This window comes from Felis catus, chromosome B4, assembly GCF_018350175.1.
Source record: "Felis catus isolate Fca126 chromosome B4, F.catus_Fca126_mat1.0, whole genome shotgun sequence".
Classification (NCBI taxonomy): Eukaryota; Metazoa; Chordata; class Mammalia; order Carnivora; family Felidae; genus Felis; species Felis catus.
The window spans coordinates 10,423,086-10,451,020 of record NC_058374.1 but is presented as its reverse complement, the minus strand read 5'-3'; the positions used below and the strand labels follow the sequence as shown (position 1 = coordinate 10,451,020).

The 27,935-nt window shown below is 41.3% G+C and overlaps 1 protein-coding gene and 1 long non-coding RNA gene across 4 annotated transcripts in view; one reads left to right on the top strand and one right to left on the bottom strand.

Annotated features, from left to right (window-relative positions):
* CELF2 (CUGBP Elav-like family member 2) overlaps window positions 1-27,935 on the bottom strand; it is an 840,819-nt gene that overhangs the window by 396,620 nt on the left and 416,264 nt on the right. For all 3 annotated transcript variants that reach the window (XM_019833918.3, XM_011283568.4, XM_023256326.2), the window contains one exon: window positions 12,826-12,861. Coding sequence is in view for 1 of the 3 variants with exons in the window: in XM_023256326.2 (XP_023112094.1) it covers window positions 12,826-12,861 (36 nt within the window). In the remaining 2 variants the exon portion in view is untranslated. The remainder of the gene's footprint in view (window positions 1-12,825; window positions 12,862-27,935) is intronic.
* On the top strand, window positions 17,042-22,881 carry LOC123386803. The gene is made up of 3 exons (XR_006601242.1): window positions 17,042-17,316; window positions 21,920-22,070; window positions 22,748-22,881. It is a non-coding gene; the product is annotated as an uncharacterized LOC123386803 (long non-coding RNA).

The window sequence follows — 27,935 nt, the reverse complement described above, 5'->3', positions numbered from 1 at the left end:
CAGATTACTTCGCGATTTCGGGCGATTTTTGTATTAGAATAGGACTATTGTTTCACAGAGAGTACCTTTTTAAGGGAAAACATTTATTTTTGGAGAATTTTTGTATTGAGTGAGAGTAACCATTTCCTTATCCTTGGTCCTTCTAAAGCTCTTTTTGCTTCCTTCTACTTTCTGAAAGTCAACTACACTACACATGTATATCAGAGAAGGGACAGAAGCCAGCCAGAGGCAGAGAGGAAGAGAGAACAGAGAAATATGTAAGGGCCCTTTGTAGTCACTGGGCTGAGAAATCATGGCGACCTCTCTGACTTCTTCTTGTGCTCCAGACCATGGTTCTTTGGTGCGGCCTCACTTCCCGATTCTAACATAATGCAGCTGTCTCCCCTTACCCACAGGAGACACATTACAAGACCCTCAGTGGATGCCTGAAGCCTTGAACCTTGAACAGTACTGCACCCTACAGATGCTGTGTCTTTTTCTACAATAAAGTTTAATTCATCAATCAGGCATCAGAGATGAACAACAATAGCTAACAATAAAATAGAACAATTATAACAAGATACCATAATGAAAGGTAAATGAATGACTTCTGCGCTGTACTCACCCTTACTTGTTTGTGATGATGCGAAATGATAAAATACCTATATGATGAGATGAGGTGACGTGAATGATATAGGCGTTGTGACAGCGTGGGGCTACTAGTGACCTTCTGACTGTATGTCAAAAGGAAGATCATCTGCTTCTGGATGTGATTGGCTGTGAGTACCTGAAACCATGGAAAGTGAAACCACAGATAAGGGGGGACCACTTCCTAGCTACAACAGGAGCACAGTGTTTTCACCTGCACAAGCATCCCTGATGCTTGTATAATGTCTGAATGGACACGCATTGAATCTACAAGGTTCAACAACCACTGGGCTGTAAGCTACCAGGGGGCCTCTTTTGTGATCGATTTCCCTTAACTGTATACCTAAAGTTCGCCCAAAGCATTCCCAAACTAATCTCTGCTCTTCTATAGGAAAGCTTAATTTATAATATTTAGGCAATACTATAGTTAGGTTACAAAAGAAACAGCTAAAATGTTGCACTCCTTTTGGGTTTCAATTCACCATGATATTAAGGAGAGAAACTCTTGCATCGTGAAAGTTGAACTTGGATCGAACTTTCTCAACTGAACGCTGTCAGCTGCCAGAGCTTCAGGCAAGAACCCAGAAAAGATAAAACTCCAGTCATGATGGAATTAGCCAAGCAGCACCAGGCCAAGGCCAAATGAGAGCAGGCTGCATACACGACTCTGTGGCCAACAGAACCCTCTGAACAGCGTTAAGCACCAAAGTTTCATAGTGAATGTTAGGAACAAGATGGCAATTGAGGTGGGTGTTTAAAAGGAAAGCACAGTCGAATATGTAAGTCACCCCAGAGAATTCTTTGGTTTATTCCCCTGAGAAATTGCCAGAATGAATTAGAAACCAGTTATGTATTACACTTATCTCTGCTTCAACATTGTTTGTCCTTGAGGACTTCCTATCAAACTTGCATCTCACTAACTTGGCAAAGGATGCTACTATGCAGCCACAGAATCCGTGTGCGTGTTCGAAATGACTACAAGACTTCTGTGCAAAGAACTCTCAAGACCACAGGGAACGTTCATCTAGATATCTGGCTTGATCCCAAACTCAGTATCAAACAACCCTCTTTGTAGCACCATATTCTCCAGCAAACTCTTCCTCCAGACCTCCCTGGTTTTTGTGGGACAAAAACATTGTGGGACATGACATTCCCAAACTGGAAACTTGACAGTCGTTTGCTCTCTCTCCTTTGTCACTCAGGTCTAAGAAAGTACTATTGACTTGTTCTTCCCAATATTTTCTGCAATCAACCACTGCTTTTTTCTTCCTTCAGAGCCCAGTCTAGTTCATGCATTTATTATCCTCATGTGAGCTATTTAGAAAGTTCATCTTCCATTTACTCATTAATTCCTTTGGTGCATATTTCAGCACCTACTATGTGCTGTAAGCACTGTGCTAGGTGCTGGAGGATAAAAAGGGGAGCAAGCTAGTGCTCAGGTAGTTTGGGGGCTGGTGGAGCTCTTCCCATTGGGGTTCATTTTGCAGGACACATTCAGGTTACCTTCCTAACACACTCTCTGAATCATACATTCATCCTGCTCAAATGCCTCCAACAGCTTACTAAAAGCAAAGCAAACCAAAGGAAAACTCTTTCTACCATTTTAAAGCTTGCAGGCTAGCTTCTACCTACTTTTCTAATCCCCTATTTTACTATTTTCTCGACAAACCATCTGGTTGAAACCAGCTGGCTGAATCTCCATTTCAGAACATTCCCTATTTCTTGCTCTTTGCTTTGTGACTGCTGTTGCTTTTCCCAAAAGATCCACATCCTCCATCGTGATGCTTTTCTAATTGTCATATAAAATATGTTCTTTCTCTCTTCTGAACATATATATTTGGTCAATTTACATAATACTCAATGCATTCCATAAACATATTCCCAACTTCTCATGTGATAGACTCTGTGCGAGGCGCTGGGAACTAAGGAAGAGCATGCTTTCTCCTATTATAATTCTTGTTCTCACCTTTACAGTCTTTTGGTTCTCAAAGGCAGGGATCATGGTACCTTGTAACCTCTGTAGAGCTTTATATATTTACTTGCTCATATGGGTAGTCAATGACGCAGCTAGTCGTAACGATATTGTTAATACCAATGGAGTCATTTAAAAATTACACTATTTGTTATGTCAATAATCGTCTTCCTTACTCATCACATATTTTTTTAACTGTGAACTAACCACAGAAACCTGTTTCTCTGAAAGCTTCATTTGGGAATGATGTTACTTTAGAAGGGGAACTCAGTGACTATAATGAATTATGAACCACCAGACATCACTCTTGTAAATACTAGTTCCATTGGTCTGAATCTGGATGAAGAAGGGTCTCAAATATCATATTATAATGGTAGTTTCCACTTATTGACTGGATACTCATGGTCCCAATATAGATTTCTCTTTAGAATCTTTTATGTAGCTCAGCATGACTCCCTAAAGTTACATCCTCTCTCCCCCCAGAAAAGCATGACAAGCAGAGGTTTAAGGATGAATAGTCAGGCTAAAGGGTGAATTTATTTTCTCTGTTGGCTTGTGTCACTGCCTCAGTTTGGTTTTATATAGTGTTATGTGAGTTTAATATTGCTTATTTGAAAAATGAAAACAACATAGGATGCTTGAGTGGTTTGGGCCCAAAAGGAAATCTGTATTTTTGCCAGAAAGAAGGAAAAAGGGAAATACATAACAGAAACATTCAAAAACCGAATCTGAAAAGAAAGGTTTATGAGGTTTAAAACTATGTGTATGAATAAAAATGAATTTTATTGATTTATAGAATATCGGTAGCTTGAAAATTCCAAACATCAGTGGAGGTAAATGTTTGAGAAGGTATAAAAACCAAACCATCCCTGAACAGGGATAGAAATTCTCCCACCTGGTATTTTGTCAAAGCTCAGTGGACAGCAAAATCTGAAACCCTTCAGGGAAGTGAGAGCAGCTTTTTCTCCCAATGTGTATGCTTTCTACAACAAAGTGGTTTTAAGTAAATATGAGAAAAATTGTATTTAACACATAATTTTATCTTGTCAGCTTCCCTCTGAATACAAAAGAAAATGAACAGTGGAAGATTATGAAACAAAACTATTTACCCAAGAGGCCACAATGGCCCTTTGGATGCTGGAGCACTAGGTTTGCTTCCTGCGGGCTGTGCCTATGTGTGTGCGCGCCTGTGTGTATGTGCCTGTATGTGTGTGTGTGCGTGTGTGCGTGAGGGTGTGCGTGTTCCCTTCAATCTTCCCAAGAAGAGCAACTCTGACATAGCAAATAAGGAATCCTAATTGCAAAATTATACCTTCAATGGAAACCATTTTCCTACCCTTTTGCTCTAGAAGCTCTGAAGGTATGAATGCTTCCACAAACAGAATGAATGAAGCCCCAATTCTCTATGGTGACAAATTCAGGAAATGGCAGGTTGTATCTTAAAAGAGTTCAACTACTACTCAAAAGCTCTCATGCGCAAATAATGGAATTCTCAAATTGGGATAAATGCGCTTTAAAGAATTTTTATTTTGATCATTTATTTCAGGGAACACATGGATAATATCACATAGCTTTGAATTACAGAGCAGATAAGGAAAATCTAAAAGGAAAAAAATTAGGGCAGGCCTTTATTAAATTTTAAAGTATGCCTCTGCTATACTCTTATAAAGAGCCAAATAGGGTATCAAAATCTCTGGAGATCACCAGTATAATTTCTTTATCATGTTCCATTTAAAATTTAATTACGCAGTCTACAACAAGAAGAATCTGAGCTGTTTAAATAGGTCATGCAGTGAGTAACTTAACAATATTCTAAAGTTTTCCTTGTAAAGATCGTTCCTTTGATAGTCTGTTACACATCAGAACACTATATTATAAAACAAGTGTAATTTAATTCAGTCACCACAGACCCTTATATACATCTATAAAGAATGAAATGTTTTGATTTAGGTAATTTAGAGAATTAATGAAAATCATGTTTCTGAGTGAGTTGCCCGTGTTAGATGGCCAGTATCTGCATACTGGCTTACTTTGGGTAATCACTATTTTCGTGCATGCTAGCAAGGTTAAGAGAATTTTTTATTTACTGTTTGGGGTATTTTGCTGTAAATCAATAATCATTCATCACCAGGTAAAAAAAAAAATCTTGCCACTGAATAATTAATGTTTGAATTAGAGGTCTGTATGGCCTCTGGCTTGCTACTCCTTCATTCCCTACCTCAAATTTCAACTAGCATGTAACTCGAATTTCTCTACAATAAAATAATAAAGTAAATGCTGTGTTGAGCACTTTACACATATCACTTCATTTTATTCTCAGAACAATTGCTCCTATTAGTACCCCTACTTTACAGATAGAAAACATGAGGCACACAGAGGTGAAGACATTTATCTAAGGTCACAGAACTAGTAAGTGGCTGAACTGGGATTTGAACATATGCTGGAGTATATGTGCCGAACCATTTCACTAGGCTGCTTCTTAACAAAACTAAAGGTGCCTTGTCTCACAGACGGACAGTGTCCAAGTGTTGGTAAAAATAATTAGCACAAATCCATCTTTGAATGGACTGCTATAAGAGCTACCGTGTATTGATTATTCACTGTGTGCCAGAAACTGAGCCAAACACGTTATATGGTTTATCTTCTCCCACCAGCAATTTGCAACAGGTATCGTAATTTTCCCAAAATGACAAATGAAAACCTGAGACAGATATTAACTGACTTGCTCATGGTCACACAATTAAGAAACAGCAGATACAAGATTCAAGCATGTCTGAGCCCAAAGCCCAATCTCCTAACCTCTATGCTAACACATACTCAACAGCAACGACTCCAGACAGCCTAGAAACAGTCAAATTTAGGTTAATAACTCGCCAGCCATTAAGATGAATGGTTCTCGGTGCCAAGTGTACAAAACAGTGAGCAGTGTGGGAAGTGAGAGGAGGCAGAAATCATGACATCTGGTCAACCGCTAGTTCTCCGGGAGTAGGCTTCAGCAGTGCTTCCTCCCTCCTTTCCTCCTAGGGACTGAAAATTTGTGCCCGCACATCCCCAAATTCATATACTGAAACCCTAACCCCTAATGTGATGGAATTAGGAGGTGAGGCCTTTGGGAGGTAATTACATTTAGATGAGATCATGAGGGTGGGGTCTGCGTGATGGGATTATAGCCCTTAGAAGAGACACCAGAGAGCTTTCTACCTCCCCTAACTCCCAGCCCTAAGAGGATATGGCAAAAAGGCAGGTGTCAGCCTACAAGGAATCAGGTCCTCACCCAGGCACTAAGTACTGGATCGGCCAGCACCTTGATCTTGGACCTCCCAGCTGCCAGAGCTTTGAAAAATAAATGTTGTTCGAGCCATGGTATGGTATGCTATAGCATCCAGAGCTGACTAAAACACTTTCCAATTCACATCTATTCACTCAGATGGTCAAAGAGTGATGTAAACATTTATTCTGGGCCTACCAAGTTGCAGGTACTGTTAGGCATTGAAGATAAATGATGAATACTAATGGGATCTCAGTGTGTTTTCTACTTGGTGAGAAGGTGTAGAAGTCCTCCATTAAACTGCAGTATCAGGTAACACAAATGCTAGGATAAGACTTAGCACCCAGGGCGTTGGGAATTAACAGAAGGAGCATAAAACCTTTCAGGGCAAAGAAGCTTTCATAGAAGAAATGGCATCTAAGATGTGTGGCTTGTTATTTAAAAAAATTTTTTTTTACTGTTTATTTATTTATTTTTGTGAGAGAGAGAGCACAGCAGGGGAGGGACAGAGAGACAGAGGGAGACACAGAACCCAAAGCAGGCTCCAGGCTCTCAGCTGTCAGCACAGAGCCTGATGCAGGGCTTGAATTCACGAACTGTGAGATCATGACCTGAGCCAAAGTTGGACACCCAACCAAATGAGCCACCCAGGTGTCCCAAAGATGTGTGGCTTGTTTTTTATTGTTAGCTAGGTAGTGAATCTGAAAGGGAGGGTTCTGGGGATTGTAAGGTCTAAGGGTATAATGGAGTTCTATGTAGAGAACTTTAACTCCTTTTCTTTCCCCAAATCCATTCTATTAATTTGCCCAGATGCTCTTTTTTAAAAAAAAAAATAATGTTCTGAGAGAGAGACAGAGTGTGAGCAGGGGAGGGGCAGAGGGAGAGGGAGATTCAGAATCTGAAGCAGGCTCCAGGCTCTGAGCTGTCAGCACAAAGCCTGACGCAGAGCTTGAACCCATGAACAGTGAGATCATGACTTGATCCAAAGTCGGACACTCAACTGACTGAGCCAGCCAGGAGCCCCCAAGATTGCCCTAAAAACAGAATAGAACATTCTCTGGATGAACAGTATCAAAGAGAATAACAGCTCCTCAGGCTGGTTTCTAAACCCTCCACATCAACCAGTCATCCCCAGAACTCCCTTTCCTACCTCTGTACAATATCTGACAAGATGGCACCACTTCCTGTTCCCTGCATACCATCCCTGGCCTCCGTGATGACTTTTCCTCTGTGTGGGGTGCACAGCCCTCTCCACTGACACATACTCCATCCCGAACCATCTTCTCAAGTCATGCTCAGACGTTGATTCATGATGCTGTCCTTGCTTCCTCTAATCAGCAGCGGCCCATCTTGTTGCTGAAATCCCTTAGTGCCTTTTGTTTGTTTAGATGTCTTTCTGGCTTATGGCATTAAACACTTTCCACCCAGCACTGTGATGATCTGTGCCTGCTAAACCAGACTAAGCTACTCAGGGAAAGAGAAAATGTTCTGCCTGTTTTCCATCACAGAGCCTACAACTTTCCTCGGTATATAGTACTTGGTATGTCTTTGTTGAATTCATAAACAGATGATATCTTTATGTAAATATTGAACTGCACAAGACTTGGGTCCCAGGAAAGTTGGGAGGCAGGAAATGTTCACCGTTCTAGACTACTTAGTAAGAGTTTGGCCTGAAAATACCAACATGTTTTTTTCCTATTTCCCTTACTACCTAGCCCCTGGAAAATAATTTTCTACTCTCTGTTTCTACGAATTTGACTTTTTTTTTTAGAGTCCACGTATCAGGGACTCTTTTTCTGTCTGGCTTATTTGTCTTTTTCTGTCTGGCCTATTTCATTTAACCTGATGCCCTCCATATCCATTCATGTTGTAGATGGTAAACTGCTTCTTTCTCATGACTGAATAATATTCTAGTGTGTGTGTGTGTGTGTGTGTACATACACATGTTCTTTATCCATTCATCTATTGACATTTAGGTTGTTTCCATATCTTGCCTATTTTGAATAAAGCCAAACTGAATATAGGGGTGCAGATATCTCTTTGAGATCCTTTCTTCATTTCCTTTAGATATATGACCAGAAATAAGATTGCTGAATCACATGGTAGTTCTACTTCTAATTTTCAGGGGAAACTCCATACCATTCTCCATAACGGCTACATCAATTTACATCCCTACCAGCAGTAGGGCTCTCTTTTCTCCACATGCTTACCAACATTTGTTATCCCTGGTCTTTATGATGATAGCCATTCAAACGGGTGTGAGATGATAGCTCACTGTGGGTTTTTTTTATGTTTATTTATTTATTTTGAGAGAGGGTGACAGAGAGAAAGCATGCATGAGTGGGGGAAGGGGAGACACACACACACACACAGAGAGAGAGAGAGAGAGAGCATCCCAAGCAGGCTCCATGCTGTCAGTGCAGAGCCCGACGTGAGGCTTGATCTCACAAACTGTGAGATCATGACCTGTGCCAAGATCAAGAGTCAGCCGCTTAACTGACTGAGCCACCCAGATGCCCCTCACTGTGGTTTTGATTTGCATTTCTCTGATGATTAGTGATGTCGAGCACCTTTTCATGTACATGTTGGCCATCTGTATGTCTACTTTGGAAAAGTGCCTATTCGGGTCCTCTGCCCATATTTTAATTGGGTTGTTTGTGTTTTTGCTATTGGTTTTTGTGAGTTCTTTACATATGTTAGATATTAAGCCCTTATTAGATATATGACTTGCAAATATTTGCTCTGTTCCATGAAAAGGCTGCCTTTTCATTTTGTTGGTAGTTCCCTTTGCTGTGCAGAAGCTTCTGCATTTGATATATGATCCCACTTGCTAATTTTGCTTTTGTTGCCTTTGCTTTTGATGTCACCAACATTTTTACTTCCTAATTTCTAAAGGAGATAGCATTTCATAATGAAGACAACAAGGAATATGAGATTCTTTTATGTACCAAAGCCCTCCACAATGCACCAGACATCTATCTCATTTAAAACCCAATGCCCATGACTGAGAAATATGGCCAATCAGAAAGTTTAGTCTTGCTCTTCCACCACATGGAATCCGTTCAGTTCAAATTCCAAATAACAAACATCAGTAACTGAAGACCAAAATTCCATCTGTGAAACTGCAGTATGATGACTTTTATCTCTGACAGTCACATAAACAAGCAGTTCTATCTTCCTGGTACAGGATCTCAAATAATAATCCTACAGGGTATGCTGGTGTTCTAGGAATCAGGGGCTCTGGTGCAATATATTTAATACTTACGTTCCCTAATCCCTTCAAAGAAGGCATAGAAAAAAGAGCAAGTTGTTGGATTAAAAGACAAGAAAAAAGTCCAAGTTTTTCTTTCATTACATGAACCTTTGGCCCCTGTCTCCAATGGCCAAAATCTTGTAAAACACGGCATCTGAGCTATATGCTTAGTTACCTTAAGCTTCATTTACCCATACTTCATGTTCCTCAAAGAGCATCCTGACCTCTGGGTGCTGTGCCGTAAGAACCAGCCGGTGAATCTCTACTGTGGCACTTCTGCTACTTCTACTAAGGTCTATTAAATCCCTTTATTCTCCATACTATTTAGTTTACATTAGGAAAGGGAACTCTGTTAGCAAAGAATGAAGATGCTCTCACTTATTCAAAAATAGGCACTAATAGTACATGATTATGCTGAAACCTCTGTTAATATAAACCTTGTTTATACCTTTACCCCGCTATACAAAATAAAGTGCTATCTCTGTATAAGCATCATTTAGATGAAAACCCCAGCTTGCCGTAACTAATTGAGTGCCTCCTTTCCATCTGAAGAGTTGTGGTTTTACCACAATTTAATTAAAACACATCTACCTAAACTAAACACCCTTCACCATTAAAAACATATCTTGAAAGACGGGCTGGTAACGGAAAAAAAAGAACACCAATCGTTCAGATTGCTACGTCGTCCCTTGCTGCCGCAAAATAGAAGCAGGGAGTCACCTGTGATATTGAAAATGATCATTTTCACAGTTCAAGAGATAGAACCATACATTCCATTTCCAGGACACTTCAAGACAAAGAGGGCAACATAAGGAGTACGTGTAGCCAGTTTAAATATTTGTTTTAATCCCAACAAGATCATTGGTTTTAATATTTACAATATAATTACAATGCTTCGTGCATGTTGCTCATATAATCTAATTTTTTCTTGTGACAGATTATTACCAGGCTTTAATTTCAGCAATGGCAAGAATTCAAAAACACATTTAGGTTATCATTAGTAACGAAAAACAAACCTGGTGTCTGCTCAATGGCCTTGTGCACGTATCTTATTTCAACTTCAAAGCATTTTTAACCTACCAAGACACAGACCACTGCTGCATGAGTTGCACGTTTTCACAGAATATTATCACCCAGTGGCTAGCCACTTTATTATTTTTAAAAAAATTTTTTTAACGTTTATTTATTTTTGAAACAGAGAGAGACACAGCATGAACGGGGGAGGGGCAGAGAGAGAGGGAAACACAGAATCGGAAGCAGGATCCAGGCTCTGAGCCATCAGCACAGAGCCCGACGCGGGGCTCGAACTCGCGGACCGCGAGATCGTGACCTGAGCTGAAGTCGGACGCTTCACCAACTGAGCCACCCAGGTGCCCCATAGCCACTTTAAATTAATGCGATGTAAGACAATTAAAGTTGAAATACTCCACCCCTGTGTAATATTTGTAAATGGCCTTTCAGAAAATTTCAAGACTGTCAAAAGCCAGTGAAAACCAAACCATAAAACTGCTTTCAAATGCCACTGTCTTCCTTCCCAGCCACATATCACTACTTAGCAGTTGCCTGAATTTTCCATTTTTCCTTGATGTCACAGCATAAGTATATTTTTATGACTAACCGGATTAAAAAAAAAACCCACAAAGTGTCATGTTCCACTAATCATTAGCCGACAAACAAACAAAATAACTACAGGTGCCTTGTTCTAAATAGCACCAAGGTTTTCCGGGGCTCATTTGCACTTTGCTGGTGACAGGCTGAAGAAATCCGTAAAAGGGCTGAACGCTGTTCAACTGATGGAATTCTACGAGACTGTACAAACAAACAAATGCTAGCAAAAGAAAGGGTCTGCCACCAAGAGAAGGATTCGTCACCAACATTATTAGCATTATTTCATAGTAATGTGAGGAAGAGAGATAATTGTCAGTGGATATGTCCCAAACCGCCCCGGAGAAAGTAAAAAAAATACCTGAGACTACATTAGAAGAAGCATAATTGAGAAAGGACTGATGTATTATTTCTCACGCCCTAATTGTCGTGCATTACAGTGGCTGTAAATTGCAGTCAGGATGAGATTGTTGTCATGTTTATTTTCAACAGGATGCGCCATTAGGATAGCAAACATTCATGAAAAAAAAATAATAAGTAGGCTCATTACCAAAATACTCCTACCAAACTCCAGAAAAGACCAGATTCTCCCTCGAGTAATAAACCAGCTACAACAGAACAAGAGAAGATCATTCGCAGGGAACATGGGCATTGCCTCTTAGTACTCACAACATAACGCTACTGAATAGAATTCAAGGTGCGCACCACATCTCTCAGACATCGGAGTAATTTTTATCTGCGTGATTATAGCTCCGTGTGGGTTTCGTCTGACAATACGAGGGTGGTCTGCTCCTTAGCCGTTCTAGAAAAGTTTGGAAGTCATTCTGCATTCCGTTATTTTGGGATTAACTTCCTCACCACAAACATGGGCAGATACACAACTCTCTCCCTCGCTCTCTGAAAATGACGAATGCTTAGGTCTTCATAGCAGACTTTCCCCAGAGCGAAAGCACAATGACAGACAAACTCAGTGGGGATACACACCAGCACACACGTCCGCGTTTAACTCGGTCAACCGGCACGGAGTCGAAAAGTTTCTTTGGGACGATATCCAAAGAATTAAGACATATAGTAATTTAAATATTTGGATCACAGTAAACAGTTTTTTTTTTTGGCAATATTAATCACGATCCCATAAGCAAAGATTTACTTTACATAAAAAAAGCAACCAAATGTGCTTATCTCCTGTGACAGATGGTGACGATATGTACTTTTTCCCTATTCCCTGGTGCTGTTCATTATCACATTCTGCTGGCTCTTCTCTTCCTTGTTCTTGAGATTCTCATGTTTGCATTTCCAATAGTTCCCAAGCAATACCCTATGCCCTATTCACTCATTCACAAGTGGTTTTTGAGCACCTTCAAAGACTAAGGCGAGGTGCTAAGTGCTGCATATAATACCCAGTAAAAGATCTCTTAAAATACTGTCACTCCTGTTTTGTTCTGCTAATAAATAGTATTAATCATTTTTGATAGCTAGTTGTCTATAACATGCATCCTGTTAATCATATCTTATTTAGTATAGTAACATACGATATAAAAAAATATATAATACACATCGATCAACTTACATACCGATTTCTTTTCCTAGTGAGATAATATTACTAAGTACTTATTTCAATGACAATAAGAAATATAAAAGTATTTATATAATCATCAAAACTATGATGTAAGTTCTTGAATGGAGGCTCAGAATTCTTTTATAAATCTATAAATCCTTGAACGTAAGGATGATAGGAGGTATAGTGGAGAAAACCACAACTCATTGCACTAATGCCCACAAATATAATAAAAGAAACAACATGTTTATGATTTCTGCAGAGAATATATCTCATAAATACATCTCCAAATGCATGATGTAACTTTAAAACAATGAGAATGATTTCTCTAAGTCATATATGGACATTTCTCTCATTACTTCTTGGTTACACCTCTTCTTTGTGACTCATACACAGTTTCTGGCATTTACATCGTGAAATATGAGGTCTTAAAATCTGCTGCAAGGAAGAGAAAATTACAAAGGCCTCTCCAAGAAGATCCAGCACTTCTTGTGAGGGGCATCAGAAATCATGCACAGAATAAGCAAAGCCAGCCTGCTCACCTTGGTAGATTTCCCGCTAACTCTGTGGTTGTCTCTCTGGAGGAGAAAAAGAAGATACGCATAATTAGCTTCTTTTGGTAAATCATAAAAAATTTGTTTAATAAAACCACAACATAATGCACCAAGGCATTATAAGATCATACATGTGAAGAAGATACAGTATATGCAGTATACAGTAGAAGCACTGACTAATGACATTTCTGATTAATTCCCATAAACATTTCAACGGTTACTTTCAAAGTGATTTTACACACATGCAAAAATATACCGCTACTTTCTGTTTAAAACATTACAATTTGAAAATATACAACATACAGAAAGAAAATGGGAAGGAAAAAAAAAATCCCAAACCACCTTTTAGATATTTTCCAGCTAAATAAAGCTCTTGCATTCTTTTTCCAAGAATCATTTAGGAACAAATTCCTCTGAGAATGTGTCTTTGTGTTGATGATCTCTGTCACCTGAGGTTTATGAAAGAACACGTACAGCACAAAATCCAATTCGTTTAGTAGCAAATTGCCGTTTCTCATTTCTTCATTATACTGTCCTACCAGGTGGGATTTTTGAAGGCACATGCTATGATAATTCAAGGGGCACAAAAGACGAGTCACTAATTGAAGGCTTTATAGTACATTAATAAGACCAATGAGACACAAATTTCACAACTAACTTTTTCCGAGTCGCGATATCCTATCTTTCAATCTGAGATGTGTTCTTGGAAATTATGGGGGGCAAGGAGTAAGAGGTAGAAATGGAGGCTTAATGCTGAGATATTTTAAAAGTGAAGGCAGGTTCCACTTTGTGTTGGGGGATTAAAGGTGTAATTCTTAGGAAGAGTGGTACATAATCTTCTTGAGGTCATATATTTCCTTTAGGAATCTCATCAAAGATACAAACACCTTACATAGGGGAAAATAACAATACACCCATACATATGTATGTAAAATACGGAGCACAATTATAGATGGTTCATGGACCTCCTACAACTAATACATCAACTCTGAGTTAGGAATCTCAGGACTTCTTCCTCCAGGAATCTTCTCTGGCCCTCCCAGCCTCTAGAACTCTTTCCTACCTACTGTCTGCGACAATACCCGGGCACCATAGGGACTCGCTGATTCCCTTAGAACCATACCACCTTAAATTAATGAATGATTTATAAATGAGTGATATACGTTGAGCTCCCATAGAAATATTCTTTCCTAAATAACTAGATAATATTAAATCTCCAGCTCTTACTGCTTCAGAAGCTAGTTTTTGAGAGAAAGCTTTCATCCCCTTAGCAAAAACCACAGTTGAAAGCTTGGTCCGCGACACCACTGAATGTTTTACATGAACTTGTCTCTTCCAAGAATTCCATGCCTGCATAAGAAATTTTTCTTCCCAGATAGAATCAGAGCTGTGGGTACCCCAGCCAAGAAGCACCCCTCCCTTTAGTTTTCCTTTATAACAATGATCACAACAGAAATATCTTTTACATTCTATTTTAGTATTTATTATTTTGTAACTTGAGGCCAACTTATATGATTACTCAATAAGTATTTGTTAAATTTTCAAGGAAGGAAATAACGAACTTTTCTGATCTTCGTGTTGCCCCGCAGGGTTAGATCTATGTTTAGAGCTTGATCATAATAATAGCAGCATCCCAAGGTTAAGGTACATTACCTTCCCTTCTTTCTAATCTTTTAACTCTTTACATTTACTTTCCAGATTATATGTATTTTAATATTATGAGTCCCCCTGGTATCTTTCAAAACAACGTACAACAGGGGGCGCCTGGGTGGCTCAGTTGGTTAAATGCCTGACTTCAGCTCAGGTCATGATCTCGCAGTCCGTGAGTTTGAGCCTCTTGTCGGGCTCTGTGCTGACAGCTTGGAGCCTGGAGCCTGCTTCGGATTCTGTGTGTGTCTCTCTCTCTAACTCTCTCTGCCCCTCACCCACTCATGCTCTGTCTCTCTCTGTCTCTCAAAAATGAATGAATGCTGAAAAAATTTAAAACAATGTTGAACATACATTATAATAAATCCACTGAACTTGCAGTAGAGTAGCATTTCTCAGCCTCATACTATAATGACATTTGGGGCCAGATCTTCCTTTGTCATGAAGGCTGTTTGGTGTATTGTACATTATAAGATATTTAGCAGCAGGCTTGGCCTCTATCCACTGGATGTCAGTAGTATGCACTCCCCCCACTTTGTGACAATTCAAATGTCTCTAAACATTGCAAAATATCCCCTGGGGCAAAACCTCCCTCGGTGGAGAACCTGTGCAATAGAAAAATAGAATGGAAGCACCCATAATTGACTTCTCTGTCCAAACCTTAGTGGATTGAGCAACATTCTCCACTCCTAGGGAAAAACATGGTGACTCAACCCTGTCAAGAATGCCCATCTCACTCTGGCTCCTGCCACCTACGTGTGTGTGCTTACTGAGAGTACGTTGTGTTTGTTCCCCAACCAATTTATGTTGGCGATACTCATTCTTATTTTCAAATTTAATTAAACAAGATATAAACCCAATGAAAAATGACTGTGGAGAAGTTCTGTTTTTTGAAAAATAAGTTGTACTCTTTGGAAGGAATAAAATGACAAGTAGCTTAAGAAAAGCTGACCTTGAATTAGATCTAGGGGCTTGGGGGAAGAAAGACATGATTTTCACAGGTGACTTTCAGTTCTCGTTCCTCTTAAAAAGTAAACTAGAAATAGGGGGTGAATTCTATGTGTGACATATGCATGAAAGACAATGCAGAACTCCACTCAGTGGATCATCACACTCAGAGCGTTAGCCTTACCTTCATGGGAAATTGATCTTTTTTTTTTTTTTTACAGTTTTTTTTGTTTTTGTTTTTTTACAAAACTGCATACTCAAAAATTTACATTAGAATTATAGACTTTTCATAGGAAAAGGAATTTTTGGTGAATGTGCATGAATGGATGAACACAGCTTAAATTGTAAGATGTTACCTAAAAACCTGGTGATTCCATTGGAACATGTGGCTCCATGATTTAAAGAAAGAATACAAACCAAGAAGGAGCCACCATACCTGACTGCAATAACACAGCTAAGACTCACCAATCAGTTGTCATTTTCAAGATCGGCAAAACATTATGGCTTTGAAAATGCTAACTTGCTCATTTTAACCCATTTACTATTGCTAATAAAAAATGTGAATTATTCGTGTTTTCATGAATGTATACCTTTTGTAAAGAAATCCTTGAAGAAAATAAATTCAGCACGATATGCTGTGCTTCATTTAGATAATGCTCCATCAAGAGCCACTTGACAGAACTCCAAAAAGTATCACACAGAAAATTTTTAGGGCAGTGAAACTACTCTGTACGATACCATCAAAGGTGGATACATGTCGTCACCCATTTGTCCAAGTTCACAGAACAGACAACACCAAGAGTGAGCCCCAATGCAAACTGTGGACTCTGGGTGAGAATAACGTGTCAATGTAGGTTCATCGAGGATAACACATGTACCATCCTGGTGGAGGTGTTGATAATGGGAGAGGCTGTGCATGTGTGGGGGAGAGGGGAATGTGGGAAATCTCCGTACCTTCCTGTCAATTTTGCTGGGAATCCAGGACTGCTCTAAAAAATAAAGTCTATGTCTATAAAAAAGAAGGTACTATCAAGACAAGGCATTTTTCAGTGAACTTGTATGAGTTACGATGTCCACTATTAACATGACTTTCTAAGTATAATTCATCTTCATTACTAATATTTATTTATCCAACATATTCACTGAACACTTAGCATATGTTCAGCACACACCCATGCTGGGTGCTTTCAGAGGCACCAAGATGAATTAGATCCTGATCCTCCTTTCCAAGTGTTTATACTCCAATAAAGGATATTATATATAAGGTAGACAGTGGTGGGGACTTTTGAATTTTCTACAACTGACAGCTCCCTGAAGTCAAAGATCATGACTTATTTATTCTGAATACTCAGCTCCTGGCACACGCCAAGCACTCAGTAAATATGAGCGGAACAGACCGGGACACGTTTTCTACCTGCAGGTAATTCCCGTCTCCTCAATTCGTTTCTTAAAATGCTTGTTGGAATAATATCAATGTTTGGGGTTGCATTCATTTCCTTTCTTTAGGTACCATTACTAAGATAATCTGACTTCACGAAGAGAGCAGGATGTTGAAAACTAAGTGAACCCACAATGAAAAAAACAACAAAGCAGAATTCCGTGTTCCAAGAAACAGAGCTGTCCTAGGGGTTCCGAAGTAGACCAATATGATGGAAGGCATGCGACAGGGTGCATATCCTTGGGCAATTTCTTCTGCCTGGTGGCTCTCTAAATCCCAGAACGTAATAACAATGCTGCCCTTTGATCTCGAGTTGTTGGATCAATCACCAATGTGAACAAACAAGAACGCTCTCTGCAAATCTGAAGTTGTGCTATAAATTCAATTTTATCAAAGAAAAAAAAACCAGAAGAGACAAGCATCTTTCAAAAGCAGATAAGTATCCCGTGGGTATTATACAGTTTTTTTTTTGTAGATTATTTAGCATCCCTTAAAAAAAAAAACTTTAATTTTAAACGTGTGGAACATTTGCTGGAGCACAGAGTGATGCAAGCTTTTATCATCTGTCTGAAATAGCGTTCTTCCTCATCATGTCCTATCCCTTCCCATTCCTGAACGATGCAAACCGTTCTTTTTTTAGGAAGTGTTGAAGCAAGAGCATACCGTCTATTTCTGTGCAGCCTGCCAGTTTCCAAAATTAGCCGACAACTATAAAACAGAGGACATGAGCCCCCATGCTAATTGTGTGGCGGCATGATAAATATTTTTAAGACCTGGAAGGTTTCTCTCCAATGGTAGATACTTTTGATTCTTCCAAAAGTACAAAGACTTTTTAAAAACTTTAAAATATATTTTATTTTTCTTGCTTGTCTTGCAAATGATTTAATATTTCAGTCATAGAAGAGAAGTTTTCTTTAATTAAGAGTGAAAGTATTATAGTTAAGTAGATTTTTTCTTCCTTCCTTCCCTCCACTCTCCCTTCCTTCCTTCCTTCCTCCCTCCCTTCCTTCCTCCCTCCCTTCCTCCCTCCCTTCTCTCTCTTTCTCCCTCCCTTCCTCTCTCTTCCTCCCTCCCTTCCCCTTCCTTCCTTCCTTCCTTCCTTCCTTCCTTCCTTCCTTCCTTCCCTCCTTCCTTCCTCACCTGGCTTGGGGCAAAGTGTGGGCCTTTCAAGTTGGATCTATTAGGGTGCCTGGGTGGCCCAGTCGGTTAAGTGTCTGACTTTGGTCCAGGTCATGATCTTGTAGTTTGTGAGTTCAAGCCCCACATCGGATTCTGTGCTGACAGCTCAGAGCCTGGAGCCTGCTTCAGCTTCTGTGTCTCCCCCGCTCTCTGCCTCTCCCCCAGTTCCACTCTCGTCTCTTTCTCTCTTTCTCAAAAATAAACATTAAAAAAAATTTAAAAAATAAAGTTGGATCTATTTCCAAATATTACATAGACAAGAAGATTGGCTTAAAAGGCATCATTACAAATGCATATATTAATTTAGGGCCGTTAACTTTTGTCTTACCTGGTGAGCCTTAGCTCCAGGAAGTCTAAAACAGTGTAGAGATTAAAATTTCTCCTCTGATGAAGAAAGCCCAAAGATACTGCTCATTCCTCTTAACCCTTTATATTTTTGTTATTTTGTCCCTTCTATATCTTTTCCCTCCTGCTCTACCTTCTTCAATTTCCACTCACATGAGTAAAATAGGAGTGTGTGTGTGGCCACGCACAAGTGCATGTCTGTATGTCGACACAAGCATTATTCCCACATGGTGAAAACTATACACACACACACAATCTCACACTTATCAGACCCTCATTTAACACCAGCCATTGCTTTAGGCCACTGACATGAGTTTACTCACTTAACTCTTACTGAAGATTCATGCAGTCATTGCTATGATGAGAAAAATGAGACACAAAAATGTAAGTAGCTTCTGAAGGCCACATGGCTGGTGACAGGGCCAGGATCTGAACCAAGGCATTCTGGCCTCAGAGCCCATTCTTCTGATTAGGAAGTCATATTGCTACTCAGTATGTACAAGCTACAAATTATATACACATACGTATACATCTATACGTATATATGTATACTTTCTCACTCTCTTTTTTAAAAAAATTTTTTTAATGTTTATTTTGAACAGAGAGACAGCACACAAGCCGGGAAGGGGCAGAGTCTAGAGAGGGAGACAGAATCCGAAGCAGGCTCCAGGCTCTGAGCTGTCAGCACACAGCCTGACGCAGGGCTCAAACCCATGAACCGTGAGCTCACGACCTGAGCCGAAGTCGGATGTTTAACCAACTGAGCCACCCAGGCGCCTCTCTCTCTCTCTCTCTCTCTCTCTCTCTCTCTCTCTCTCTCTCTCTCTCTCTCTTTCTCTTTGCAGGATGCGACCTTAGTACATGGACTGGGGTGGAGGCAAATCTGCAGGATCCGTCCGAAGGGCGGTGGCAGGGTCCGAGGGGAGCGGGGTAGGAAAGGAAGCCACAGCTGAGGTGGCCCAGAGACAGAGGTCACATTGAACCCACCACGACAGCAGAATGAAGGGGAGGAGAGTGGGGTCTCAGTGGCTGAAAGGGGTCAGGTTCACAGCAGGGCGAGAGTGGGGTCCAGTCTTCCCTGAGACCTACAGGCTGCCCAGGCCTGTCCTGCAACACAACGCAGGCCGAGGGCTCAAGCAAAGCCCCTCGTGGGCAGCGCAGGAGGGAGGGGCCCAGAAGCACAGGCCGGTAAATGGGGTGGACCATGGCTAGTGTTCTCAGTGTTCTCTTGCTGCCTGGGAAGGTCACCAGAGGTAATAAAATGGGGGCACATAGACACGCACACACATATATATCGAATACATTTCTTTATTTGGTTTGGGTTGTGTGCTACAGCAGGCAACAACAAAAAAATGGCCCCACTACCAGGAAGGCAGCAGTGTAGAAGGGGGAGATGGACAAAAAACAAACGAGCGAATGGATACTTACTACTGCCTCCCGTAGTATATGTGATGAAGAAGAAAGGAACAGGGTAGGCTCAGAGAGTGCAGGTGGGGCTGTTATTGTCTAGAGGGCCGTCAGGAAGGGCTCTCCGGAAGGGCACTGAGCAAACGTGTCAATGCGTGAAACACCACCACTCCCTCCGCCTTAACTTCTCGGCCTGTTTCTTTCCTTGGTGCCACTGCATTTCACACTCCTTTTCAGCAAATACTCACCGAGGACCCACTGCCTGAAGCAGACAATTCTAGGTGTTGCTTTGTGTAAAAATAACAAAAAACAAAAAACGATAGGCCGTCTGGATCCGTGCACTCAAAATGCTGGCAGCCTGAACGGGGGGACGGGCCCCCAGATACACTCACACAGTCACTTAGGAAACCGCAGATTCTGGGGAGAGAGACTTCACGTCGCTGCAGAGGCCGGCCTCCCGGACCCGCTCGGGCGTGGGAACCCTGGGGGGGTCAGCCGGCGACGCTCGCAGAAGCAGGCCGGCCGGCGGGGCCCCGTCCACAAGAGACCCCCTCCAGGGTCTCCGCCTTGCCCGCGTCCGCGGAGAGGACCTCTTCTGCGCCCTCAGCACACAGAATTAAGTGGACGAGGTGGTGTTTCCCTTTAAATGACGTTTGGTGTTTGGCTCGGGCTGAGGGTTATCACCGTGGGGACACGGGACGCCCGTCCACCGAGTCTGGCAGGAAGACACAGGGACCCGCTGGAGGGCTGTGTGGAAGGAGGGATTTGCGTCGGGCAGCAGGGCGCCGGCACAATGTGAGTGGTCAGCAGACTGGCTACGTTAAGATGAATTTAATCTCATCCCTGACCTATCCAGCCTCCTGAGCAGGCAGGTCATATTTGGAGACCTTGCAGGGAATTTTTTTTGGCTCAAACCGTCTTCAGACCATTTTAGCATTCCTCACGTAAAACAGCCACCACGGTGTGCCCTTGTGTGTGTTCCTGTGCTCCAGCGCCTCGAAAATAAAAGCCGAAAGCTTCTCCGGTTCAACTGTGCCACACGCCGGCCAGGCCCCGACGGTCACCTGTGAGGGGCCTCGGTTCGAATGGCCCTGCTTGCCCCTCCGGTCATTTCCAGACGGTGTCGAGGGCTTTTGTTTTCTTTTCTTTCAAAAATGTCATCTTGACACTTAGCTCAGGAATGCACTTGAGATGGGGAAGCCTGTCCTCGAGACTGCTGGTAGCCGTGGGACTGAATGTCCACACGCACTTGGGTTCACCTGTTCATCATCATCCTCTATGCTGGTGACTCCACCACAGTTAAATAATATATCCAGGAAGAACCCGAACCTGCCATGAGTAACAATTCCTGCTCATTAAAACTCACTCATTTAGACTGTGGCAATGGCAAATATAACCAGTCCTGGAGGGCAGTCCCAGAGCCTAACGAAGGCACATTACTTTCTCTCTCTTTTTTTTTAACATTTTTATTTTATTTTTTGAGAGACACAGAGAGACAGAGTGCGAGCAGGGGAGGGGCAGAGAGAGAGAGGGAGACACAGAATCCGAAGCAGGCTCCAGGCTCTGAGTTGTCAGCACAGAGCCCGATGCGGGGCTGGAGCCCAGGAACTAAGAGATCATGACCCGAGCCGAAGTCAGACGCTCAATCGACTGAGCCACCCAGGTGCCCCATGGAAGGCACATTACATTTCATTGGGCACCTTGTACTCTCAGAGCCAGAAAGCAAAACAAAAACAAAACCAAACAAGAAAAACGGAAAATGCACATGCAAAAGGCTGCAGGTATGTGTGCTTTTTAAAAGCTTCGTTAACAAAATGACATCTCTCCAAACAAACAAAAAAACAAACGAAAACAAGACAACAAACCAACAACAACAAAAAAGAAAAGGTGTATCCTCTTCAAATACTATGCTTTTGCCAGAGAGCAGGGGTATCAGATAACTAAAAGATCTCTGCACTTAATACTGCTGGATAATTGTGCTCCAAAATTTACTGCAATTCATAAATGGGCTTAAGGGAAAATATACCAAAAATTATTAATCAAAAATAATTTTTTTCTTTGATAAAGCAGTCTGAAAGGCAGCCCGTTTTGCAAGAATGCCTAATTTTTCTCTATTAGCTCCTAGGGATGTAATATCACCAATAAGTCCTCTTAATGAGAGAAAATCATCCCCACTCCTGATAATTTCTGGATCAAAGAGGGATTTGCAAAAAGCAGCCTGCATTGTAATGTTTGACTAATGGCCTAATCCATCAACCGGCAAGTATTGGTACTGAGTTCATTATCATTTAATATTAGCATGTATTTATTAATTTGTTCAACAAATGCTTTCTAAAGCTCCTACTATGTGCCAGTTTCCAGCTGCTAGGGATTGACAAGGGAATAAATAAACATAGACCCTTCCCCCACAAGGTTGACCATGTAGTGTGGAAGCCATCACAGCAAACTTATACAAAGGAATAGGCATTCCTAGGCTTTAAGTAGCAAGATGAGGTTTTATCTGCCCCCATCCCCCGAGAATCCCCTTCAAGGAGGTTTCTAGGAAAACAGATTCAGAGAGACTTCATCAGCATAACAATGTCAAAGTCTTGACTGATGAAACAGACTTTCAGGGAAAGGAAGGATAATTCTGTCTCACAGATGTTGCCCTTTCCAAGAACCTAAAATATAAAAACCACTGTCCAATCGAGATGGATGTGAGAACTCGCTGGACACTGTGCACCTTCCCAAGATGGGCTCTGGCCTGGGAAAAGGCGGCGGAGGGCCCAAGGCGATGGGAGATGTGGGGCAGGAGAGAGGAGAGAGAAAGTGGTGGCTTCTGACAGCCACAGTCAAACCCTATGTGGGATGAAAGTACAAAATGGAAAAATGGAGAGATGGTTATACCAGTTCCTGGACTCCTGGTCTGTTCAAGAGTCTGATCAATGACTTCCTGCCCCCTCACAGATGCAACCTTCAGGCCCTGCCAGGCACTGGGCACTGGAGGATTCTGAGGAGCACAAGCTGGAACTCTGGACTCACGGCCTTGTTGGCTTCTGCTCAATATCCCAAAGTAAGAGACAGATGTGCTCCTATCTGGCGTGTGACCTCTGCCAAAAGAACAGCCCTTCCAAGAGCTTCCACCTCCGTGGACCTGGCCTCCACCTGCAGTCCGGAATGGGGCTCAGGCCAAGGTATTGAGCCCCACCCTCTTCCTTTTTTAATTAAAAAAAAAAAAACCATCAAAACCAGAAATTCTTTCAAAGCTGACTCTGGCTTTAGGGGTAAAAGCTTGAAACAGCCATCCATGAAAAATGAAAAGTAATAAATATTGTGCTGATGTGATCTGGGGAATCTTATTGTTTTTGTTTGTTTGAAGCTCAAGACCTTACTTCTCTCCAACAGTGTATTTATTTATTTATTTCTAATCAACCCATTTGTACGGCCCTCAGTGAAGAACAGGATGGCGTGGTTACCCCTCATTTCACAGATGAGTCAAGCGGGGATCCAAGAGAGTCCAGAGTTCGTGATCAAACGGCCCCCTCAGGGAGCCCAGCCTTTCTGCCTATAAAGGCTGGCACCGACCTCAGAGGTCTGGGCAGAAACACGGAATTCAATCTGAGTTCTGGGCACAGAGAGAGGGGCGAGACGAAATTTCTCCCATTCACGGGACCCTTTCACCTTCTTTAATTTAGCCATTCAAAAGAGCACAGCTCTAGTGCTATCCACAGAGGAGTACTTAATGCTTCCTATTTTCCTGGTCGCTTCTTAGACTCTGCTGGGCAAGTTAAATGGGGTATTCATCACTACCTCTGAAAATTCAAATCTGTGTATTCAACCACGATGGGTCATGGCCAAATCTCTCATTTAACAATCGCCAATGTGCCTTTTTTGTGTGTGTGGCAATAACAGTTTTGAACGAGTCCCAGACGAAATCTCCAACCTTCAACACATTCACAGATGACAATTATGTCTCTACAATCACTAAAAAAAAAATAAAATAAAACCAACAGAAATGGAATCAACAGTAAAAGAGCTAAATTATAGATAACAGAATATTCATAAAACTATACCTCATCTCATGAATGTGGGGGCACTGTCTGTATGCCAGGATTTCTTTAGCCATTGGTGATATTCAGCATATTGCAATTGAGTGCAATTACAGTTAGCTATAATTAAGAACAATTACAGCTTTTATTTCTACTTGTTCTTTAAAAGCACATTTGTAATAAAACTTTTTTTTTAAAAGGTGAAGAATATAATTATACATCCTTATAACGTCTCAAATAATTAGTTTGACTAAAGTTTCTTCTGGAACAATTTTCATTTTAACTGTCAGATCTGCCATTTATAGTCAATGGAACATACTTTTAAAAAAATTCCATCATTAACCTTTTTCACCCCATATAGCTGTATATGAATTATTGGTACAAATTGGAGGTTTCAGGACTTAAATCTCTAGGGCCTGCTGCAAGCCATGAAAGCATTTTCCTTTTAGTTGTCTATGTGCATGGATGTTCAAGCACACACACAGGCATACACACATGTGTGTGTCCTTTAAGAAAACAAAAGATATGCTACGTTTTTAGAGTACGCTTTCTTGCTCAAGATTTTTGGGGGAAAGAAAATTGCTTGTGTTAGAAAAAGGCGTTCTCTGGTTCTACATTACAGAACACTGTCTCTTTGTTTATTGACTACATATTCATGCAGTACCCAAACCATACATGCCAAAATGAAGTCTCTGCATTGTGACAAATCTGTCCCTTGGTTTAGTTATTCATGGAGCACGTGGTGAGTATCAGCTGAATGGGATCAGGGCCTCATCAAGATCAGTGAAATGCTACCTCCTCATAAATCGAGACTCTGACTCAACACTACCCGATCACTATCTCCCCTGCTAGACTGGAAGGTCTGTGAGGGCAGGGATGATCTCTTTTGTCCATCTCTGTCACCAGCACCCAGGTCAGAGAGTGGCCGTCAGAAAGAGCTAAGTTAAATATGCTGAATCAATGAAGCAGGCTTTTTTTCAGGTCTTTCCCATTTATGTTGGGAATAATTGAAAATTAATCACCCGAATGACTTGAAGATAGAAGAAAATTAGGTAATTCAACTCTGGAAATTAAGGATGTTTTCACCGCTTATCTGGTTGGATTAGCTGTCCTAGGAGAGACATTGTTAGACAAAGTCTGTGCACCTGAAAATGGGGAGTTGGACCAGATCATCCTTTCCACTGAATTATCTAATACCTAACACAGACCAAAGTGTAAAGGCCATTAACATAAGCCTAAAACAGGCACGTGTACTAGTGTGTGGGGCAAATACGTACAATCATATCCACAAGACAGACCACTAGTATCAAAGATGCTAAAACACTGAGAAATAGCTACTGTTAAAAATACTCTCGATATCCAAAATACTGAAATGGATCTGAATGTGATTTATAAAGTTTATCACTTATTTCATAACAGCCATCAATGACTACATACTTACTATGTTTCAGTTGCTTTGCTTAGCATTTCACATAAACTCTCTCTCATTCTCCACAACTGCTTGTTATTATTATGCCCATTTTTCAGATAAGTAAACTGAGTCTCAGAGAAGTCAAGTCAGTTTGAACCCAGGCCTGTCCAATTCTCAAACAAACAGCTAAAACAAGAAAACAAAACAACACATGGCTAATCCCGGTCAAAAGACATCAAAATTAGGATGATAACCTGGAGGGGACAGATCTCTACATATAGCAATCCAATGGCACAAATGAGAGAAACAGGAATCTAAGAAAAAAGTTTCAATCTGAACTTTACTTATAGATCTATAAGCTTTTATCTTACTGGTTCTCAGACATACTTTCTATGAGAAAGGTCCACATGTATTAGAGGTATGAGAGGGTTGTCAAATGGGTCAGCTCTAGGGTTAAAGGTTAGCTTAAACTACTCCTGGGGATCCGCCTTTGCCCAAATGCCCAAGAAGGCATCGCCATGGCCATTCGTCATAGCTCTGTCTGTAACTGAAACTAAATGCCCACAAGTAAGGTAATGGCTAAACTGTGTGATACCCACACTGCAGAATACCTACGGAACAATCACAAAGAATGTTCTAAAACAGAATTCCAAGGCACGTTGAATTAGAGAAAGACTAAGTTTCAGAATAATAGGTTGGGTTTGATGTTGTTGATGTTAAAAACAAACCCAGAACAAGAAGTTCCATGAGTACATTTGAGTATGGAAATACATAGAAACAGGCCTGGAGAAGATCAGCAGACTGATACGTGCTGGCCTCTGCAGAAAGGACAGCAGTGGGCATAGTTCAGTCTTACACACAAAACTTTTTTCTAAAGGACTGCCCAGCCAACCTGAGGGCCCAGCGGGCAAGGTGTCATTTCCAGAGCAGCAGCATGGCTTCCAGCTCTCCGGGGGAGAAGGCGTCAGGGCCCTACAGGGCCCATAAGCTGACTTCAGCATCTGCTGAAAGGTGGCAGGAGCTGGGCACAGGCCCTCCGCCCCTGCCTCCTGGGGAAGACCACAGGCTGGGGTCCGAGAGGGGACAAGTGGTGCACACCATTGTCTGTGCATGCCGCCTGCCGGCTGGGCTGTGGAAGGGACACTTCCATTCCCACTGCTGGGCCAGGTGCAGCCGGCAGGTTGCTCATGGTGTCCAGATGGGCATGGGCCTGGGGATTAGCCTGCAGATCTATGCACCAGGCCTCCCATCCTCTAGGGGCACTAAAGATCCCTAGAGGCCCCTCTGCAAGAAGGCTCAGCAGCACATGTGACACAGTCCTGTGTCCACATTCCACCAAGGGCTGCCAGGAGTCGGTAGGGGGGATACAGGGTGGATATTTATGTCCAGAAACGTCAACCCAAAGAAAGAGAAGCTTATTAAAAAGCTCATTCACTTGGTCAGCTTGGCTTAAGAGTATGTATATAGATTCCTGAAATGTGTGCAAAAACCAATTTTTAATGTACTGAATGAATTTTTGATGCCCCCAAGAAACTCTGCTATTTCAAGGGGTCCTCGGGGGAACCTATTTTGGTAAGGAATGTGATCAATCTCTCACTTGTTTTAAAATTAGTATTTTCATAAATCAGTTTTGCTTATTGGAAAGTTTTGTAATTAACAGAATTCTCTGAAGTAAAGGTTAAGTAGAAAGTAAGGAGGTATTTATACTAATAAAAAAATAAGACTTAGATAACCACGATGCCCGGGTTCTATATGTAGTCATTCACTTTTTCATCTAACATCCTGGGAGTAGAAAGGTTGGATTTTTATGAGATGGTGGATGGGTAGGAACCCTGGCATTCTAAAAATATCACAGAGAAGCTGTAAAAAGTAAATGTGAATAGAACCACCTGAGCAAACATTCCAGTGGAAAATGTCACTTGGCTTACATGCATGGTCAGGGCCAGTCTCGTTCAGATTAGGAAATGATATTGGGGAGCCTTCACCTTCCTTTCACTAACATAGCCTCCTACCACTTCTCTGAAAGTTGAAATTTCCTCCCTCCCTCCCTCCCTTCCTCTCTCTCTCCCTTCCTTCCTTCCTCCCTCTTTTCCTTCCAGAAGAGTTCCTCTTTGCTTTCCTAAGGTATAGTTGATATAACTGCATATACTTACAGTGTAGGATTTGGTAAAATTCAACATACATATACACTCATGAAATTATTCCCACCTCAAGTTGGTGAACATATTCATCAACCCCAAGAGTTCCCTTCTGCCCCATTGTAACCCCTTCCTCCCATTCCCCATTCCCAAATCACCACTGATCTACTTTCTGTCACCCTACATAGAATTTTATATAAATAGAATCATACAGCAATCCTTTTTTTTGTCTGCTTTCTTTTATGCAGCATAATCCTTTTGAGATTCATACATGTTGTAGACTGTATCAATAGTAAGGTCTTTTGATTGCTAAGTACCATTCCATTGTATGATTATGCCATGGTTTGTTTATCCATTCTTGGTGGACATGTGGGTTGTTTCCATTTATGACTGTTACAAATAAAGCTGCTATAAACATTCATGTACACATCTTTGTATAGACATTTTATGATTGCCTTTTTCTTAGGTAAACATCTAGAAGTGGAATGGCTACATCATATGATAGGTATGTACTTAACTTTTAAGGAAACTGCCAAACGTCTTCTGAAGTGATTGGA